The 20,084-nt window shown below is 40.3% G+C and overlaps 2 protein-coding genes across 3 annotated transcripts; one reads left to right on the plus strand and one right to left on the minus strand.

Moving 5' to 3' along the window:
• Positions 1–237: 237 nt before the first annotated feature.
• evpla (envoplakin a) lies at positions 238–15,601 on the plus strand. The gene is made up of 22 exons (XM_084930922.1): positions 238–446; positions 4,986–5,085; positions 5,177–5,331; positions 5,518–5,641; positions 6,298–6,429; positions 6,563–6,604; positions 6,919–7,080; positions 7,237–7,344; positions 7,436–7,531; positions 7,667–7,777; positions 8,434–8,580; positions 8,694–8,848; positions 8,943–9,040; positions 9,156–9,328; positions 9,579–9,754; positions 9,925–10,063; positions 10,152–10,345; positions 10,686–10,836; positions 11,038–11,121; positions 11,415–11,522; positions 11,607–11,699; positions 11,819–15,601. The coding sequence occupies exons 1-22, from the start codon at positions 376–378 to the stop codon at positions 15,206–15,208; spliced, it is 6,009 nt and encodes a 2,002-aa protein (XP_084787048.1). The 5' UTR covers positions 238–375; the 3' UTR covers positions 15,209–15,601.
• A 1,259-nt stretch (positions 15,602–16,860) lies between these two features.
• Positions 16,861–20,065, minus strand: ten1 (TEN1 subunit of CST complex). Of its 2 annotated transcripts, none has more exons than XM_084930927.1 (3): positions 19,882–20,065; positions 18,138–18,274; positions 16,861–17,785 (listed from the first exon to the last, which is right to left on the minus strand). In XM_084930927.1, exons 1-3 carry the CDS (start codon positions 19,968–19,970, stop codon positions 17,640–17,642), a joined length of 372 nt encoding a protein of 123 aa, XP_084787053.1. In that variant the 5' UTR covers positions 19,971–20,065; the 3' UTR covers positions 16,861–17,639. The 2 variants fall into 2 exon arrangements, with proteins under 2 accessions (XP_084787053.1, XP_084787052.1); XM_084930926.1 differs by having other exon boundaries at positions 18,117–18,274; positions 19,882–20,062.
• Positions 20,066–20,084: the final 19 nt, after the last annotated feature.

Consider the following 20,084-nt stretch of genomic DNA (forward strand, 5'->3'; position numbering starts at 1 on the left):
TTCCCTCTGGCTTTCTGAATTATGCATTCCTGCTTTGTTGGTAATTAAAAGACCTGTGCGAGTTTGGAGAGTGTGTCAGGGGCCCAATGAAAAGGAAGGGCTGGCCTGAAGAAGGGAAGAAGAGAGGGAGAGTGCAGAGAACAGGTCGGTCCAGTCGTCCTCTGCAAGGTGGATGTTTGGGCGTTGACACACCTGTTAACCTGTTTGGGAGGAGCCACTGGCATTAAACACCGTGGTGACATGAGTGTGTGTGTGTTTGTATACTTCAGTGTGTTTGACAAGAACCAGAGAGAGCGGGAGTCAGAGACAAAGAAGGAGTGAGACAGAGAGAGAGTGAGAGTTTTTACTCGGGATCTCCGCTTGACATCCGCCAAGATGTTTAAGAAAAAGGAGAGCTCCAAGGACACTAAGAATGGTACACTCAAGGTCTCGGGGAAGATCACCAAGTGAGTTATTCACTGTGGATTTTATGAATGCGTGTATGAGTGTGGTGACACTGTATCTCTGTCATGTTCCTCCTGTTCCTGTTCTTCTAAAGCCAAGAACTGTGTCATGTTTCCTGTGTGTTCTTGCTGCCCTCTTTCTCTGTGTGTGTCTGTGTTGTGGTTTATTATATTACAAGTTTAAAGGAGGGTTTAATGCATGTTTTCCTAGGGAATTCCTTCACTGCTTTCAAGTGCTGAGTTATGTGAGAGTTAATCTTTTGGAAAAAGCGAAAGCTAAATACAAGCCAGGGGTCAAGTTTACTTTGTAAACACGATGTGCAACGGTGTCCTGCAAGAGGACGAGTGAAATGAGGGAATTACGACTAAAAGTGAAATTGAAAGACGTTGTCATCCTGATTATCAGGCAGAAATTTACCCTAAACCTAATTTATTGGTGCTAGACCCTTGACAGGTGTCAGATCATTTGTGTTAGTAATTTTATTGTACTGGAGAAAAAAAATCATTCACAGAGAAACTTTCTGTCTGTGCAAAATTATTATTGGAGAGCTTTTGTTGCTTGAAGATGTAGGGAGTCCTATCAGGCTAGGCAGCTGTTCAGATCAGATATGGAAATATGACAGTCAGGTGGCACAGGTTCCAAAAATTTACATAAAGCTGACAGCAACCTGCTTTAGAGGATTGCGAATAAAAATGAATTCCATTTGATGCATAATGTGGGTGAGCTAAATATAAAGAAAAGGCTCATGAAGAGCCACTGAATCTAATTCATGGCAAATCTGCTAAAAGTCTCCGGATCACAGATCAGAACGCCATTTAAGTCGCTGCATTCAAAGCGGCGAAGTGGGATGATCACCTTTTTAAGCAATGGATAGTATTGAGGACGGGTTTTCTTCAGGTTTTCTCAGGATCAGTTTCTATTCATAGAAAGAGCCCCACATTCAGCTGCAAAGCCGACCACTTCACCTTTTTGTTCCTGGGAGTAACAAAAGACCGCTGACGTGATCTCACCGTCAGGTGGTGTCCGGCTTGTGCCTTCACCTTGGCTCGGCTTCAGACATATTTTCTCTCTGCTGAGGCGTGATGAGGGCTGGGTTGTCCGTTTTGCTCAGCTGGTTTCTGCCTCTCATGTGGGCGTTGGTTTTTAACTGTACATTACAGAGTGACGCACAGGAAGTGCTGTTCGTTTCATTCAGTCATTTCTATTGTCAGATAATTGTTTATTTATTAGTTTAAGAAAAATTTGTGAATCGCAATCAAAAATGATTCCTGGGTGACAATTGTGTTTGTTGGAAATGACACGGACAGCTGGAGAGCTGCGATGTATGGATTTGTGCATTAGACATGGCACTGGGACGTTTTTAAAATAAAGGTACAAATAAAGGTAAAAGTGGCAGCTAATGCTCGGGTCAGGCTGAGTCTCCAAGAAGTCGAAAAGCCCAAAGACGTCATGGAAAAATTTGTATTTGTGTGTTTGTGTGTGTTGAGTCTGGGCGGCTCTCAGACATTCATCTTGTTCTGCTGGTGCCTTTGGTTACATCACAGATTAGAGAGCTGGTTACACAGGGATTTAATAATGACTCTGATGACTGTAAAACACAGATTCATTTCAGCATTCAACATCCATTTCTTTGCTCCAGTGGTCATGTTGTAAAATAACAATTCTTGAACCTAATTTTACTATGAAATCAGACCTTTTTTTTACCATATGAGTTTAGCTTGAGGGGGAAATGAGGGTGTTTGTGCAGAAGATGTGAGATCTTACTATCATCTAAAAAATGCAGGCAAGCCCTTCTAAATTATGCAGATAATCCAGTTTAAACTGGTCTCATAGTAGTGTTTTCTGTAGCAGTCATTCATTTAATAATTTTCTAAAAACCACCAACTGTTGAAGAAGAGCAGTTTAACAATTTCTTTAACCATTTTTTAAAAATTGGCTAAAAGCTCAGCATGACCACACAAGCAGCCCGCACAAATACTTGATTCATGCTGAGGAAAGCATAAAGTTCCCCCAAAACACCTTATGAGAAACTCAAAGTATCACCTTACAAGACACTCCTGGAAAACCCTGCACAGCCACTCCTGCACAGGAATATCACACTGCTGCTTGATTTTAAAAAAAAGCAGCACACATTTGATGCAGATACTGTATGTGTCTACAGCAATGTATGGGTGTGACCAGTAATTCTTATCTGCTATTAATAAAAGAATGAAGTGAATAAACCAAAGGTGACAGCTTTAAATAAAAGAGATCAGAAATCAGACCTTTATTCATTTCAGTCCCTACACAGTTCACCTTTATCAAGACAAACTCAGAACTAAATATCCGACATGTAGGAAAGTAAAAAAGTAAAATATAAAGATCTGTAAATTACAGAAGACAAACTAGAGATTAAAGCCACTTTTATTAAATTACCTTTAAAAATCCAAATTGAGTACAATTATTGGAAACATGGCGCCATGCGTAGTATAGCGTGTGTTTGGTATGTTTGGCATCAGTAATTCATGCTCCTGTGTCTGATGATCACAGACTCTTTTTTTTCATGTATTTATTTGTTCATTTATTTTTTTTAGAGCAAAGAGGATAAATCTCTCCCACAGCCCACTGCACATACTGTTTCTATAAACAATGGTAACTAAACAGGTTTTTCTTTGACTGCAAAGGTGGGAATGCATACCTGTCCCTCCTGTTGAGTGAGCAGGAACAGGGCAGTCATTGTGACAGCAGCTGCAGAACCAGATTCTTTGATTTAGTTTTGCACATAAGTGTAATTTCAGCATCAGTGTGACCTTTCTCAGACTGAATCCTCGGCACGCGGTCATTTCCTTTCCTCTATAAGCAGTTTTTAAAAGCGCTGACTCTCTTTTAAAAAAGCAGTTAAAAATCGTTTTATTTTCTTGATTTCATTTATTCTTTGTCTTGATCTGTAGCTTGTTTTTATTACGTTTTTCACATTTAAATCTATTTTACTCTATTTTATGTGCAACACTTTGTGACTACTTATCTGTTAAAAGGGCTTCATAAGTAAACTTACACTGGTTAATATAACCATGTTATTCTTTATAATAACATGGTTATTACCGGTGAGCAGATAGTGATTTTTCGTTTTTATGTTTGTTTCTGTAACGGTATAAACAATGAAAGGTGGTGGATTATCCAATGGTTGTGATCGACTCTGGGTTGGACCAATTACAATACATCCATGTTGAGGTGAAAAGCAAGCGATTTGTCCCGTACTTCAGCTAGAATGAAAAAAAGACACAAAGCTGGAGTTATTCTGTGTATTTGTGTGTTTATTCTGCCTCTTCTTCTCTCATCCCTCATCGTCATAGAAATCATACATATATACCAACAAGACTGTGCATCACTGTCACAACAGCGTTTGTTTTCATTCAAAGGCTTTATGGTTTTTCCTATAATACCTGGTGGGCCGGTCTCTAGTCAAAATACCTGGGCTGATTTTTTGTCCCAGTCCAGCCCAGTCTGACAGCTTTTCATATCTCTTTTCTTAATGTTGACACTGACAGATACACCAAAAATTGTGCTGCTAAGATTTATTCATCTGTATTTTTTGAACCGTAGCTCTACTTTAGCAACATTTTTTAAACTTCAGAGACTGCTTTGCAATGTATCGCACATTTCATTACTAACAAAAGCAAAAGTGTAATATGTTGAAAGTTGCCATATTTAGAGTGTGTGTGTGTGTGTGTGTGTGTGTGTGTGTGTGTGTGTGTGTGTGTGGAGGTGGTATACAGTTTTATACGGCTGTGTAAAACACATAAATCTCAGTTAATGAGGCAAAACCTGGATTTCAAAATGTCTATTTTTAACTCACACACACATTGCTGAACCAATTATAAACAAACATATCTCCAAAACCCCGTTTGCAGTTTGCAAAACTTTGATTTAATCTAATTTAACTTTAACTGAGCTCTGCCCCATGATTTATTCAGGCAGTAGATACAAAGCCTCTTAAATAAAACAAATACAATATTTGTCTCCAATCCCAAAGACTTCACCTTCATGGGTGTAGCTAATCTCTCAATGGAATGTCTTCCTCCTCCTCATTTTGACAATCTTAGTCATTGCTTTACTTTACTCCGAGCAGCGACACAATCAACACAAACACTGACAGAGGGAGTGACAGTCAAAGTTCAAGAATGGGTAGAATTTAAGGAACGTTTTGGGTGTGGTGCGAAGGGTGGAAAAATCCTACTCCATCCTAAAAGATCTGGAAACTGTGCAGTTTGTGCAAAATAAAAAACACTGAATGGAAAAAATAAAAATAAAAACGCCCTCACTGTGCAGATTTTTTTATATAAAGGATGACCTGGGGATGTGAAGTTTGTCCACAAATATAAATAAGTCTTTGTTGGTAGTGAGAGTGCTCATAAAAATGCACACCGTAAGGTTTGACTGTAATCAAGCTGTTAATTATTCAAAACTTCTGCGTGGGAGTACTCGTATACTTACCAATTCTGTATCATCCCTGAACTGATGTGTGCTGCTGTTCAACCTCTGACCTTTGTTGTCTGCTGCAGGTCACAGGCCACCGACTTGGCCTTGCTGATCACCCAGATGCAAAAAGATGCAGACTTGGTGGAGAAAAACGTCCTCAGGGCTGAGAAGCTGCTTGCTGTGGTAAGAACAAAACAAAACCTCTAATTTTATGAACGATTACCTTCATTGCCTTTGTAAAAACGTCACCTTATCTGTTGTCTGCCTTTGCCAGGATTTTGAAAATGACAAGAAAGAGCTGCCGTACCAGCATCAGAAGGAGATCTCAGATGAGCTGGGTGAAGCTGAGGGCCTGCTGAAGAAGCTCTTCATAGATGTTGACAAAGCCAAGAACCTAAAACATCCACAAGCCACAGACATAGAGAGCGAGTGAGTTCATGCAGAATAAATACAACACAGAAGATTTGCAGTATACCTGGTCCCTTCTCTGAGAACATACTGAGGATTTTAAAACATTTTAGCTGTTTAATATCATTAACTTTGAACTCATTGGAGCTCCACATTAACCACAGTTGTTTGTTTCTTTGTGTCTTTTCTGCCCTTTGATGACTCCAGTGTCCTTCATCTTCATGAGCGCTGGCTGAAGGACTGTACCGTCTACAGAGACATCTACGAGCAGATTGATGATGTGTCGCGGATGCCCTTAATTGACTGGGGGCCTGTTTTAAGTGAGAAGCAAGTAAGTACTGTTACACTGTCTGAACATCCACGTCAGTCTTTCATACTCTATTAAATATTAATGCTCTTATTGTCAACAAAAAAGACAAAAAACTGTTTTAAAACTGCTGCCACCAACAAGTATTTTCCTCTGTAGTCAGACGCTCTGTAACAAAAACTATTCAAACTTTGAGTCGCACTGTTGCTTATTTGAGCATCGTAGAGAAATCAGACTCCTTTGACATGATGTCAGCAATCTGTAATTTCTATGTAATTTTATCTATAGTTTCCTTTTTAGCTAGCACTATCCTGGCCACCCTTGCTGTTCTCCCTGCAAGCCACTTTGCAAACCCCCTCGACATCAAGTGTTTTGAAAAAAATCAAACTAAATATTTGCAGTCTTTTAAAAAGATTTAAGTCTCCATTAGGAACTACAGGGTGGGGAAAATGGCAGTCACCCTTTCACAGGATTACTTAATAATAAATAACATTAACTGTATCCTTTAATCCTAATGTAATCTAAATGCACTTGTTTCTTCGTTTTGCACCTGTCTGTACTGTAATAAATCTCCCAAGCAGAGCTGACTGATTTACCGGCCTCACCCTGTCAGACCTGTCCTTCAGTATCTCATCACTACATTTCCATGAACTGCTTTCTTCTGGTGTCTGTGCTTTCAGAAACTGGTGGATGTGGAGCAGTTTGGCCCTAGTATGGCTGATCTGGAGAAGCAGATTGCTGCTCACAACATCGTACACAAAGAGATTGAAGCCTACAACACACAGCTCTGCCTCGCTTCTGCTGGCAGCAAGGTCTGCATGCAAGATTACACAAGAACACATGCTTGCATGATGTGTTTTACTTAAAACTGATTGCAGCTTGTGTCCTTTATTAAGCAAAAAGCATTTCAAACAGCCGCTCACATACGCTGTCTTGTTTTTTAAGGAGAAATACGACGCTCTGAAAAAACAGTACAACAACTTATTGGTGAGTTGCTTCAGTCACTTAATGTTCAAAGATAAACACAAGTCTTATTTTACTTTTGGTTTTGGCAGTGTAAAAAGCTGTGAGGCAATTTTTCTATTTTTTGTTTTTTTCTTCGTTTGAGAAAAAATGAAAAATGTAAATTTCAGCTTAAAATCTCCCCCCCCCCCCCCCAAAAAAAAGTAAAAAATTTAAAAGAATTTTTTTTAAAAAATAAATAAATAAATAAATAATAATTAATACATGGATAAATTAATAAAAAAAAAATCTTTTAGGGGTACTCATGTGTCTTTCCATTTTAATTTATTTCTCCTAAGGACAACTCCAAGTGGCGCCGTCACTACCTCAATAGCCTGTACGAGTACATGCAGGGCTGCAACAAGGAGCTGAACTTCCTGGCAGAAGAGCAGAATAAGATCAAAAAGCAAGACTGGAGTGACCACATGTTGGACCCGCCTGACGTTCGGAGGCAGTATGAGGTTAGGATTAATGCGTTTTTAAGTCAGATGAAAAATAGAATTGAAAGGCTCACCAATCACGAGGTGTGGCCTGTCCAGTGTGACAGAAGTTGTTTTGGTTCTGTACCTGGATGAATTCACACATAAATACGTCAATTTTGATTTGATCTCATTTAGAATTTCAAGAACAACAATCTGCTGTCCCACGAGGCCGAGGTGAACAAACTCCAGGACGAAGGCGAGAGACTTGTTGAAATGAAGCACCCCGCAAGCGACACAATACAGGTACTTGAAAAGCCCATTAACAACATCAGCTTCACTCTTTCATCCTGAATGCTGTTTAAAGGTATGTCAACTCCCTTCATTATATTTCCAGGCTCAAAGAGATGATGTACGAAATGAGTGGCAGAAATTCCTCAATCTCTGCATCTGTCAAGAGACGCACCTGGACAGCGTGGAGGATTTCAAAAGGGTGAGACAGAGTTCATCGCAATGCAGTGCTCAGTTTGCAACCTGTTCTGTCATCACCATTTGCAGATTTTATGCATAAACTCAAAACAAAACAAAACAAAACAAAACAAAAAGTGTGCTTTGTTCCGTTTTTCAGTACCAATATGACAGCGAGCAGCTGTCAGAGTCACTGACCAAGCTCAACAGCACCCTGGACCCCAAGACTCTCAGCAAGAAGAGCAAAACTGAGAAACTGCTGCAGCTTGAGGTACGTCCAGCCACCAGTACTGCAACTCAGCACACATAAGAAATTCAGCTTGCACCCCTCTTTCAAGCTAGCAGTGAGGATTTTAAAAAAAAGTGAATGAGAAGGAGATTTGGATAGAAAATGAGGGACTGGGGCGGGCAAAGCTGGAGACAAGGAGACTCCAAAGTCCAAAAGTAAAACAGGAAAAGTCTCCAAAAGTTGATTCTGTTCAGTGGAAGCCTAAAAAGGGAAATTCTAAAGTCTTTGAGTTATATTTATTGAATAATTCTCAATGTTTATTTATTTATTCATATGTAAATGGACATATATATGAGAAAATATAAGGTGTAAACACAGCAGACTGAAGGAAAACTGTTAATTTGCTGGGCAGGTCACATGAAACTTTACAGTCAATACAAAGACCTGCCAATATACACCAGAACTAACAAAAACAAATACATAAAATGAGTTAAAGGTGCTCACACACCTGGTTTGCCACCACCCAATGATTGAGATGTGTTATAGAGCAGTCTTTCATTGCCACGGTACTGAAATCAGGAAGAAACAGAGGTTCATTTTGTGGGATATTACACTAAGTTTGTTAAACCCAGCAGAAAAATTATGTGAAAAGATATGTTTGGAATCTTTTTTTAATCTTTGTGTGTTTTTCCTACCAGGCGGAGGAGAAAGATGTGCAGAAATGTGAACAGCTGCTGGCCGACCTGAGGAAACGCAGCACCACCATCGCTCCACTGAAACTGCGACGTACGACCCCCAGCAGAGCCATTACTGTGGAGTCCCTGTGCGACTGGGAAACAGGCACGGTGGGGAACAATTTTTGTCTAAATGTAAAACTCTAACTGCATGTGGCTGCAGTAAAAAACAACAACAACTTTGAAAAGTGACTTGTCTGACTGAATCAATCGTTATTTTTTAGGATTCTCTGCAAAGAGGAGACAAGTTCACCTTAAAATCAAACTCAGACGTTGCGAACTGGAATGTCATTTCCACTGATGGAAAAACTAAAAAATTCCCAGGAGTTTGCTTCCAGATCCCACCACCTGACTCAGAGGCCATTGATAAAGTGGACCTGTAAGTGCTGACAAGCTTTATTATTAAACAGCTCAAATGGCACATCCGACATCTGCCCTTTCTTTGACTCCGTCCCTTTCTTTTTGTTCATTAGTTTGGGCCAGGAGCTTGCAGACATCAAGAAGAGAAGAGCCGCTCTGGCTGACTCCCTGAAGAATAACAAATCAGAAATCTCCAGGGCCCAGCAGTTAGGTTGTTGTCAATTAATTAAATGCATAAGTGTCCTCATTATATGCAATCACTGCATCTTTAAACCACAACTAAAGTGAAATCAATCATTTAAAAAGGTCTCCTTTTCCTCCTTCAGCCCCAGTGTCTTCTGCCCCCACGGACCCCAAAGTAGCAGCCCTCTCTCAGCAGCTGGACAAGCTGGACAATGACCTGGCCAAAGCTGAGGAGAGCATGCTGAGCCGTCTGCGAGCCCCGCTGAGCCGCAGTGATCCCGCTGGTGATCTGGCCAAAAGGATGAAGGAGCAGGAGGTGAGAAAAAACACAAACTAACATCAGCACCAGCTAAATATCATTCACCATGTGACACCAAGAAACTAAAACAAACCATATAAAAGCAATTTTTTGCTGTTATTATCCTCGTATGTGTGTGTATGCATTCATACCCTATACAGCATAAAGGGATTCTTCACTCCTGCAGACTGTCAGCATGAAATGATTGTGCTGTGAATTATACTTATATCTGATGTTTAATGGAGGGTTGTATGGATGCTCTTTACAGCAAACTGCTCAGACACTACAGGCTCTACAGCAGCAGCAACAGGCTGCACAGGCTGGCATGCAGCCCCTGCTGGCTAAAGATCCCAACGGGACCTCTTCGGGACTGCCGCTCAAACTCAGTGCTGCCAGCAACAAGTCTGACAACCTTGCTGCACTTGCTGACCTTTACAATAAGAAGTAAGAGCTTGTTTTATGGCGGGGTTTGATTTTGGAACAACATTTTTAAAAACTTAAATCAGTTTTTCATTCTTCTATCCATCTTTGTTAAGTTGTGTTACTTGAGTAGATGATCTAGATAACAGATAACCTTAGTATATTTAGTAGTTTATTTATCTTCTTTTCTGCAGAGCAAATGCCTCACTTAACCTGGAGAAACAGATCAAGAAGGTGGATGGTCTCGTCTCCGGCTTTGAGAAAAGGCTGAGTGAAGATGGTCCGATCCCTGATGGCCCAAAAGCAATTGAAACCCATGCTGAGGAAATTCAAGTAAGGAAGTCTTGACCATACAAATTTGAATTCTCTTGCATATCTCTAATGTTCACTTTGAATTGAACATCTCCTTTGTGGTGTTTAGAGCCAGCAAAAGTCTGTGGTAGCTGCTCAGAATGACATGAAGAAGCTCAGCAAGGATCTGGAGACCACAGAGCAGCTGTGCAGCTCTCTGCAGCAGGGCTACCAGGAGTACTGCCCGGACATCCAGCGCCAGAAAACAGAGGTCAAGCAGCTACAAGCACGTTATACCAACGTTGCCAACCAGCTGAAGGAGAGGTGAGAGTCAGACTGTGAACACATCATCTCAGTCCCTTCAGCTTTATTAGAAAGACAGACTACAGTGGTTTTCCCTCATCAGCCTTTTAAATCACTTAAATCAAGCAACAAGGAAGTGAGAAGTACCTTTACGATTAGATCGGGCATTTGCAACCTGCAATGAGGTTAATCTGTACTTCATCTATAAATCTATATACATCTATATATAATCTATAAAAATGTGCTACTACACTACTAAAAGGTAAAACAGGTTTCATTACATAAGGTGTTTCTGTTGTCATAATGTACCTAATACACCAATACCTCATAATGTGCCTAATACCTCTCATATTCCTCTCAGAGAAAGCACCTTACTCAAAACTGCAGGAAAGAACCAGGAGTTCCAGAGCACATGTAAATCCCTGAACTCATTCTTGGACAACCTGCCAACAAACAAGATAAGCCCCAATGACGATCTGTCTCAGATTGCTGCTAAGAAGAGCTCTCAAGAGGTGAGACTGTCTTCTGATTATTTACCTTTAAGTATCACATAAAGAATAAAATAACAACCTGGCTACCCACTCCACACATAATGTCTTTTTGATTTATGGATGTATAAACATTATTCTCAATATGAACCTGTAGAAATTCACTATGATTATGACAGGACAGTAACTTTAGGTGATTAATGTTTCTATACCTATGCATTGCAGAGGGTGATGGACGACCTGACACGGAAGGAAGCTGACATGGAAAAGGTGACGAGCCTCTCTCAAGACCTGCAGGATCTCCTCAATGTAAGACTCCTAACTTATAATAAATAATATAATACAATAATTTATGGAACCATGGTGTAGCGGTACAACCCTGGGAGGAAATGCTAATCCTGGGGCTAATGGGACTTCCCTCAGGAAGGGCTTTGTAAAGACAAATGTGTTGAAAGTTAAAAAAGCATAGAATGCATAAATGCATTTTAGGCAACACAGAAAGTAAAATAATACATTTTAATTTTAACATTAGCAGACATGGCTCGTACTTAAAGATTCTGAAATAGGCAACAAATGACATGAAACAATTCACGTCTCTGCAGGAGTACGAGACCAACGTTGACACGTACAACAGTACGCTTGAGGACGCCGGCGCCACCGTTCCGAAGAAACCACGTATGCCCACACTGTCTGAGGCTATTCAGAAAGAGGTAATGTCTGTGTGTTTTTCAACATGATACACACTTCTCACATTTATTTATAGATCGAGGTGACATGAGGTTTGCTTATTACAGGAAAAGAGTCTGGTGAACCGCTACGCTGAAACAAAAGCTGAAAACACCCAGCGGCAAAAACAGATGGGCCTGGCTAAGAATCTCATATCACGAGTAAGAAAACAGTGAATGAATTTATTATCTTTTGTATCCATTTAGATTATGCTTTCCATAAAACTAAAGCTACATTGCAAATAATATTACTTTGAATAAATTTGCTTTTCCTGCTGCAGAATGAAGAGACAGTTCAAGCAGTGGCACAGCAGCAAGTGCGGTCTGAAAGGAGTGCTTTTGAGTTAGATGGTCTGGTAAAAGAGCTGGAGGAGGAGAAGGAGAGGAGGACTCATGCTGAGACAAACCTGAGAACTTTCAAAGACAGGTTTTTGTCTTTGAAGAGTCGCCGTGGAGTTGAACGTGTCGAGGAGAAAGAAGTACTAAAGTACTACCGTGACCCAAAAGTGGAAAGTGATCTGAGGGCTCTGCAGCAGACGCTACATGAGGAAATCTTGAAGCGCACCACCATACAAACTGAGGTTGAGGTTACAAACAAAAAAGTCACCACCCTGGCAGAAACCGTAAAGAGCGCTCCACCAAAACTGGTGACTAGAGAGGTGACAGAGTTTGAGAAAGATCCCCAGCTGGATACAGAGGCTGCTAAGCTGAGAGATCAAATAACGAAGATGAGAGAAGAAATTCGGATGAGGGATGGGGAGCATATTCAGATGAAGACAGAAGTAACAATTCTCCAGCAGAAGAGGCCAACAATCAAAGAGAGGGTGGTTAAGAAGGAAGTGGTTAAAGTGGAGAAAGACCCAGAGATGCTGAGAGCAGTGCGAACATTTGAGACAGAAATTTCTGACGAGAGCAAAAGGACCAAGCTCCTCCATGATGACATCTTCCAAACAAGGAGTCAGATAAATGCACTAGAGAGGCTGATTCCTAACATTGAGCCTAAGATAATCACTAAAGAAGTCAAAAAGATTGAACAAGACCAAGACCTAATCAACGAATCCCAGAATATTCGAACAAGCCTGGAGGAAAAGAGAATTGAAAACAACTCTCTGGTCAATGAATTGACGGTGCTCCACAACCGTTACAGAGAAGTTTACGAATGGAAACCCAGAGTTGAGGTGAAGGAAATTGTTAACGAGATCTACAGGATAGACCCAAACACAGAGGTGGAGATAATGCGGCTCCACAAAGAGATACAAGACTGCAGCAAGCAGCGCTCTGACCTTGAAAGAGGGCTCACCAAGGTGACAACTGAACTCAACATCATTCAGTCAGAGAAGCCAAGAATTGAAACAAAAGAAGTTTTCCAAGAGGTGGTTAAAGAGGAAAGAAGCCCCGAAAATGAGAGAGAAATTCAGAGGCTAAATGACCAGGTGCATAATTTACACAGCAATTACGACTCCTTCCAAGACCAGCTGAGAACGCTCCGGCAAGAGAGAGATGAGTGGAAGGCTGAAAAGTCAAAGGTAGAGACCCAACTTGTCACCAGAGAAGTTATTAAGTATGAGCCCGATCCACTCCAAGAGAAAGAGTTTGACCGCTTGAGAAATAATGTGCGGGAAGAGGCACAGATTCGGCGCACCATTGAAGAGATGGTGTTTGACCTGAAAAATAAATACATCCAGTTGGAGAGACAGAAACCAGAAGAGAAGGTGGTTGTCCAAGAGGTTGTTCGTTTGCAGAAAGACCCAAGGCAAATGGTCGAGCACGAAAGGCTTAGCAGGAACTTGGATGAAGAAGTAACGAACCGGCGTCAGTTTGAACTGGAGCTACAACAGTTAAGAACAAAGGTGGAAGAGAAAGAGAGGATCCTCAGAGAGAGTGTTGAACGCCAAAAGAGGATTCAAGCTGAGTCTGAAGTCAGAGAGATTAAACTGCGTATCTCACAGCTGGAAAATGCCCCACCACCTGTTGAGGAAAACATAGTTGTCGAGGAGGTGCTCAAGGTGGAGAGAGACCCGAAACTGGAGAGGCTGACAAGCAGTCTGCGGTCAGACATGGACAAGGAAACCAGTGATATTCTGAGACTGCAGAGAGAAATCCGTAACATCAACATAAAACTTGAAATCTTGCAGAAAGAGAAGTCCAGTGAGAGGACAGTCTACAAAGAGGTTGTCCGTGTTGAAAAAGACCAGGCAGTTGAGGCTGAGAGGGATCACCTGAGAGAACAGGTGTCTCAAAGTAAATTTGCCAGACAAGACCTCGAGGATGAACTTAGACGTTTCAATGACAAAATCCATTTCCTAATGAACAGCAAATCTGCTACTTCAAGAGAGGAGACAACCCTGATTATGAACCGAGATGCCTTACAGAGAGAGAAGGAAGACCTCACTCGTGAACTTAGATCCCTTGATGGCAAGAGGCACGATATCAGCCTGTCCTTCCAGCAGCAGAGCCGACTGATGAGTGAAAGAACGCAGATGAGCAGACAGAGAAGCATTAAGATGGAGTCTGATGTCATGCGTTTGGAGAGGGACATCTTGGACGAAAAAGACAAGATCCATCAGCGAGATAGCATCATCCGTGAGCTTATACAGAACCTACAGAGAGAGGAGAGTGCAGAAACAAGAACCAAAGAGACCAATGTCTCCACAAAGATCACAATTTTGGACCCAGTTACCGGCAAAGACATGTCTCCTTATGATGCCTACCTTCAGGGCTTGATTGATCGTCCGCAGTACATTCACCTGCAAGAGCTTGAGTGTGACTGGGAGGAGATCACTTCATTGGGACCTGATGGGGAGATATCTGTACTCCAGGATCGCAAGAGTGGAAAGCAGTACTCCATCAAAGATGCGCTGAAGGAAGGAAGATTGACAGAATATGATCTGCAACAGTACAAACAAGGAAAAATTCCCATCTCAGAATTTGCCCTGCTAGTCGCTGGTGACGACAAGAAGCAGTCCCAGTTCAATTCAATCACCCCAAAATCCACCACATCACTCAATTCAGCACCATTTAACCTATCTGCTGCCAAAGAAACCTACCCAGTTGCTGGAATAATAGATACAGACACTGACACCTGCTATACAATACGCAATGCCACCGTGAGTAAGCTAATTGATTCCACAACTGCCCAAAGACTTCTGGAGGCTCAGGCATCAACAGGAGGAATCATTGACATCAGCAATAAAGGGAGATACACGGTTCACAAGGCAGCAAACAGAGCCCTCATCGAGGATAGTCAAATCCAGAGACTGCTCAATGCACAGAAGGCTTTCACTGGAGTTGAAGACCCTGTGACCAAAGAGCGTTTGTCTGTGGGAAAGGCTGTTCAGAAAGGCTGGATGCCGAAGGACACTGCCATTCGCTTCATGGAGGCTCAGCACCTGACCGGAGGGCTGGTCGATCCAGATACTGGTCACAGAGTTAGCATCTTGGATGCCGTTGGGTCCAGAATGATCGACAACACAATAATGAGAGACCTGGAAACTGAGTCCGCCTACATCAAAGATATTATAGACCCAATCACAAAGGAGAAAATCAACTACAAGCAAGCTCTGAATCGCTGCAGGAAAGACCCAAATACAGGCTTACCAATGCTGCCTGCCTCTTCCAAAGGGTCTGGTTATAGTCCAGTGTACAATTCGACTAGATATGCAAGATTTTAGATATGTTTACTTTTTGGAGACATCTTTTCTATATGAAATCCATACATTACTTACAATGGACATTTTGACTCAGGAAAAGTCTTCTACTGCAAAGCTTTCTCTCTAGCCAAAATAACTGCTGCTGAGTTTTTTTGTTTACTAAAAATGTTTGATGTGGGCAGATTTTTCTTTTTTGGTTTAATTTAAAAACAGTATAAATGAAGTTTATCTTTAATATTAATGTGTTATTAGGGATACTGGGACATGGTGCAATGGCATTTGCCAAGATTAATTGATTCTGTATTACTCATGGGTTTTCTTCAAAACTGTTCATTGAATTTTATCTTGTTCGATACCTTATAAAGAAACAAATATCAATAAAATAAATTATAATGGTTAAAGTGTATGGACTCTCATTTTCAATGCTGTGCAGTCTCTAAAGTAAAAAAACAAATGCTATGAAAAAGTATTTACTTCATCTTGATTTCTTAGTTTTTTTGTATATGTCAAACTTAAATGTTTCAGATCATCAAACATCTTTTAATATTAGAAAAATATAATATAATAGTGTAATAGAGGTCATGCCAAAGTATCTCAACAAGATTAAAAACAAGACTTTGACTTGGGCAGTCCAAAACCTTCTTTTTTATTTGTTTATTGAGATATTCAGGGGTATTTTGCTGATGTGCTCTTAGTCGTTGTCCAAGTGAGCTTGGGCTTCAGTGAATGAACTGATCGTCCAGGTCCTGAAACAGCAGTGGAGCCCCAGACCATCACACTACCACCACCATGTTTGACTGTCGGGTTGATGTTCTTTTTATGAAACAACTAGATGCAACAGGACTCAACCCTTCCAACAAGTTTATCTTTTATCTCATCAATCCACAGAGCACTTCCCCCAAAGTCTTGGGTATCAGTAAGATGTTTTTTGGTAAATATGCAATGACTCTCTGTTATTTTTGTTCAGTGGTGGTTTTCACCTTGGAACTCTCCCATCTTTGTGTGCCATTTTTGCCCTGTATTTTTCCCGTTGTTGAATCAATAACATGGACCTTAACTGTTGTTCTGGGTTCTTTTGTGAACTCATGGATGAGTCGATGATGTGTTCTTGGAGTAATTTTGGTAGGCTGGCCACTCCTTGGAAGGATCACCACTGTTTCCTCCATTTGTGAATAAAGGCTCACAGGGTTGTTCACTGGAAACACTGCCTTAGATATATCTTTGTAACCATTTCCAGGTTGATAGATGTCAGTAACTTTGTTTCTCAGCCATTTCTTTAGACAGTGGCATGATGTGTTGCTTTGTGAGTTCTTTTAGGCCGCTTCACTTTATCAAACAGGTTCTATTTAAGTGGTTTTTTTTATTCTACTTGCCTGACAGTGATCAGGCTTGGGTATGGTTAGTGAAATAGAACCCAGCTTTCCAACAAAAAGTTTTCAATATCGGTTAATTCATGACTTAAAAAGTGGGGGGATTAGTTTTTCACATAGGGCCATGTAGGTTTGGATAGTTTTTTTCCTTAATAAATTAAATCATCAAATATTAAATAAATTAATCAATAAAACCTGTATTTTTTAATTTACTTGGGTTATCTTAGACTAATATTAAAATTGTTTTCATGAAACATTTAAGGCAAATGATAGATTCGAAAAAGGGGCTTAAAAGGAAGCCACTGATGAGTCAAACAATCCTTTATTTCAATTTGTACAAAAATTTCTACATCTGACCATTTCTTAACATTAACTTCTGCTAAGAACACACTTGGCTGATAAAATTAATGGGACAGACAACATAAACCTGACCTAAACTTTAACAGTCAGATGAGATTTCCCAATATTAAGTTTGCAAAGTTTTTAGGACACAATTCAGTCTCAAAGTAGCAGACAACGCACAGTTACAGAAAGGGGGCACCAGCTTGAGGTGCAATGCATAATATTCACCAAAACTCTGCTGGTTTAACAGCTGCAGAATCCTAACCTCTTCTGGCACTGATGTTTCCATGGCCAAGCTGCTCCTGATGGCCCAGTATGTTTGGACATATAGTGAAGTTTTATCATATTACATGCATACGGATATTTGCTCATATCTTTAAAGCTGTGTCCATGCTGAATCATCACCTGGAGTCTTCAGAATCACAGACAAAACTAAAAATGTGACATATTTATGAGCCATAAACCCAAACCATCTGTTTGTAACTCTTTAATGACCCTACAAGAAAATCTAATAATGCCCCACTAATGTGGGGCTTTAGCTGTTTAAAAGCAATCCCTTGATCAAGTGCAGAAAAATCCCAGATCAGGACAGTCATGTAAACTCTCAGAAGTGAACCCGTGTCTTTTACGCAAATTTAGACAGTTATTAAGTTCACTGTTCAGACAGCACAGCAAGGGGCATCACTGCAGCTCTGAGGACCAAAGAGCACCTTGAGAAACCACATGAATAAAGTCCCTGATCATGTTGCATCTGCAGGTTGTGCACCCAGTTTGCGCTCCCTCTCTGTGAAGAAGTTTCTTTGTTCAGTGATGGCTTTCTCCAGAAGGGCAATGTTTACACCGTCAACACAGTTCAGCACACGGGCACGGACCATTGCACCGACTCCTGTAGGACAAGAAGTTACAAACACAGGCAGGTGATAGCACCAAAACATCATCCCCGAATTAAACTTTTCAAAAGGCAGCATAAAGCTAAATAGAGTCAAAGAAATTTCACTGGTACTGAACTGCAATTTACATTTGCGTTTGCCCAAAACAAACACAAACAAACAAACAAACATAGCATTTAAAGATGTCATCAGGTCAACCACACACAGGACAAACTGACACTTGCTTAATGTTTCCCATGTTTAAGTTATGTGAGGGTAAATTAACATCGGAACAGTCCCCTGCAACATTTTTGCACACTGTCTGTCTGTGTGAAATATTTCTCTTACTCTCATCATTTTCTATCTCACCCAGCACAATGTACTGGGCTCCAATTATGGGGTTGAAGGGCTCCACAAACAAGGTGTGGACAACCACACGGTGCTCTTTAGAAGCATGCTGTGCTGACAGCGTAGCCCTGGACTCCTCAGGCTGATAGCATACAAGTCTGAAAAAAAATGAGTAAAACATTTTAAAGTGAATTTGGTTCATTTCCAGAGCTGTGGTTTAGTTATTGAGCTATACAAGAGTAACTTTGTATGATTTACAATTTAAATAATCATTTACACAACCGGTTCCCAAAAGCTACCCTTCAATATTTTTTTTAAAAAGTGTGTAAACAGGGGAGTACGGTCCAAATCTATGTAGAAGATATAATCGCTGATCTGTGTATGTTTTAGTGGTTTAATGAACAGCCAATTGGGCCATAAAGTGTGAACAACACAGTAGCTTCTGTATGTTTAATCTGCTCCATTTGTTTTTTTAAATTGATAGTAATAATTATAAAAATAAACTTTATAAATTACTTACGTTTTTAGGTGACAAACAGGAGAATAGGGGATAACGATAAATAAAGGTGTATGAGCAGAGAAGCGCTATGAAATCATTAATGTCAGTTACACAGTCATTTCTGCCTGAGTCAACATCTACCACCCTCAGTGCTGCTGCCAGTCAGTGAAGACAGCAAAAATCCTAGAGTGCAGAGAAAGTTCATTTTCAAAGATTTTCATTTTTAAGAGGACATTTTCAGAAACTGTATGGTTTTAATAACAGTTTTTCAGACTTTAACTATCTTACAAACACTTTTTACTTGTACTGCATCCTATTGCATGTTTTTCTTAATTTGTTAAAGTATAATAAGTCTCTAACTGTAACACATGCAGTGAAAAACTAAGTACACCTCATGATTCAGTAACTTGAAGGTGGTTTGACCTTTAACAACAGTAACGTGAAGTAATCGTTTTCTGACAAATGACTTTATCGGTGTCTAATATCATTGTGGAGGAATTATGGCCCATAATGTTCGTGCTGACATGCTGCATTTGATTTGCCAAATGTGGTGCTGTTCATTATAGTCTAATATCTCCGCTTTGGTCTTGTTTTCTAATAGTATGATCATGAACTTTAATATATAATAGGCTAACTGAAGCCTGTAGAGTCCAAGATACTTTGACAACTAACATTTTAACATTTCTCTGGCCATTAGACGGCTGACATTTAGTTGAATTTGATGGGGCATGGACCTCTGGGAAGACTGTCAACTGTCTTGAATATTTTTCCACTTGTGAATAATTCACTATTGAACGATGGTCTTTAGATTGGTTGGTCTTGTAATCCATCTCAGACAGATAAGCAGTGAAGATTGCTTTAATGATCAAAGATCGTTGTTGATATTTTTCCTCCTTGGCACCATGTTAACAGACATCTGAATGCTCCTAGCCAGAAAACTGTCAAAACTTCACATTTTACCCATGGTCAATAGCTCAAATGCATTTGATTCTCAGCATCTGGTTGCTACTTACCGTCTTAATGCCTATGGAAGAATAAAGGTGTGTGGGCTAAATCAACAAACAGATGCTTTAGAAAATTTAAATTAAATATCGAATTTACTGAAATACAACCAAAAGTCGTAGCTCTACTAATATAAGTCTGATTCTGTCCTCTCTGACCACATCAGATCAGGTATATACAAGATATTGTGCTTGTCACAACTGGCTGTTCATGATCTCATTAACCACACACTGAAGATTTTTTCTAGTTTGAAACAAAACCCACCTGCCAAATGTTCTGACTGATTGTCCTTCCTCCACGCTTCCAGGGTTTATTTCCCAGGGGAAATGAAAAACTGCAGCTAAGGGCAGCATCCCGATTTCTTCAAAAAAATGTTTGGTTTGTATGATTAAAATTTAAGAGTCGTTTAACTGAAGACGACTTGGTACTTCCGCGCTACGTGTCACGTGGCTTACCTCCGCCTCTCT

The sequence above is a fragment of the Perissodus microlepis genome, chromosome 6, assembly GCF_051167445.1.
Source record: "Perissodus microlepis isolate ML-2025 ecotype Zambia chromosome 6, ASM5116744v1, whole genome shotgun sequence".
Lineage (NCBI taxonomy): Eukaryota > Metazoa > Chordata > Actinopteri > Cichliformes > Cichlidae > Perissodus > Perissodus microlepis.

What these genes read in the sequence shown, in the direction of transcription:
- evpla (XM_084930922.1), top strand. Translation starts at nt 376, where the DNA reads ATGTTTAAGAAAAAGGAGAGCTCCAAGGACACTAAGAATGGTACACTC. An exon ending in GCCACAGACATAGAGAGCGA is followed by an intron (nt 5,332 to 5,517) that starts GTGAGTTCATGC and finishes TGATGACTCCAG; the next exon opens with TGTCCTTCATCTTCATGAGC. An exon ending in AGAAACTGCTGCAGCTTGAG is followed by an intron (nt 7,778 to 8,433) that starts GTACGTCCAGCC and finishes TTTTCCTACCAG; the next exon opens with GCGGAGGAGAAAGATGTGCA.
- ten1 (XM_084930926.1), bottom strand. Translation starts at nt 19,970, where the DNA reads ATGCTGCCCTTAGCTGCAGTTTTTCATTTCCCCTGGGAAATAAACCCT. An exon ending in TCAGTCAGAACATTTGGCAG is followed by an intron (nt 18,275 to 19,881) that starts GTGGGTTTTGTT and finishes ATTTTTTTTCAG; the next exon opens with ACTTGTATGCTATCAGCCTG. An exon ending in TGAGATAGAAAATGATGAGA is followed by an intron (nt 17,786 to 18,116) that starts GTAAGAGAAATA and finishes CTTGTCCTACAG; the next exon opens with GAGTCGGTGCAATGGTCCGT.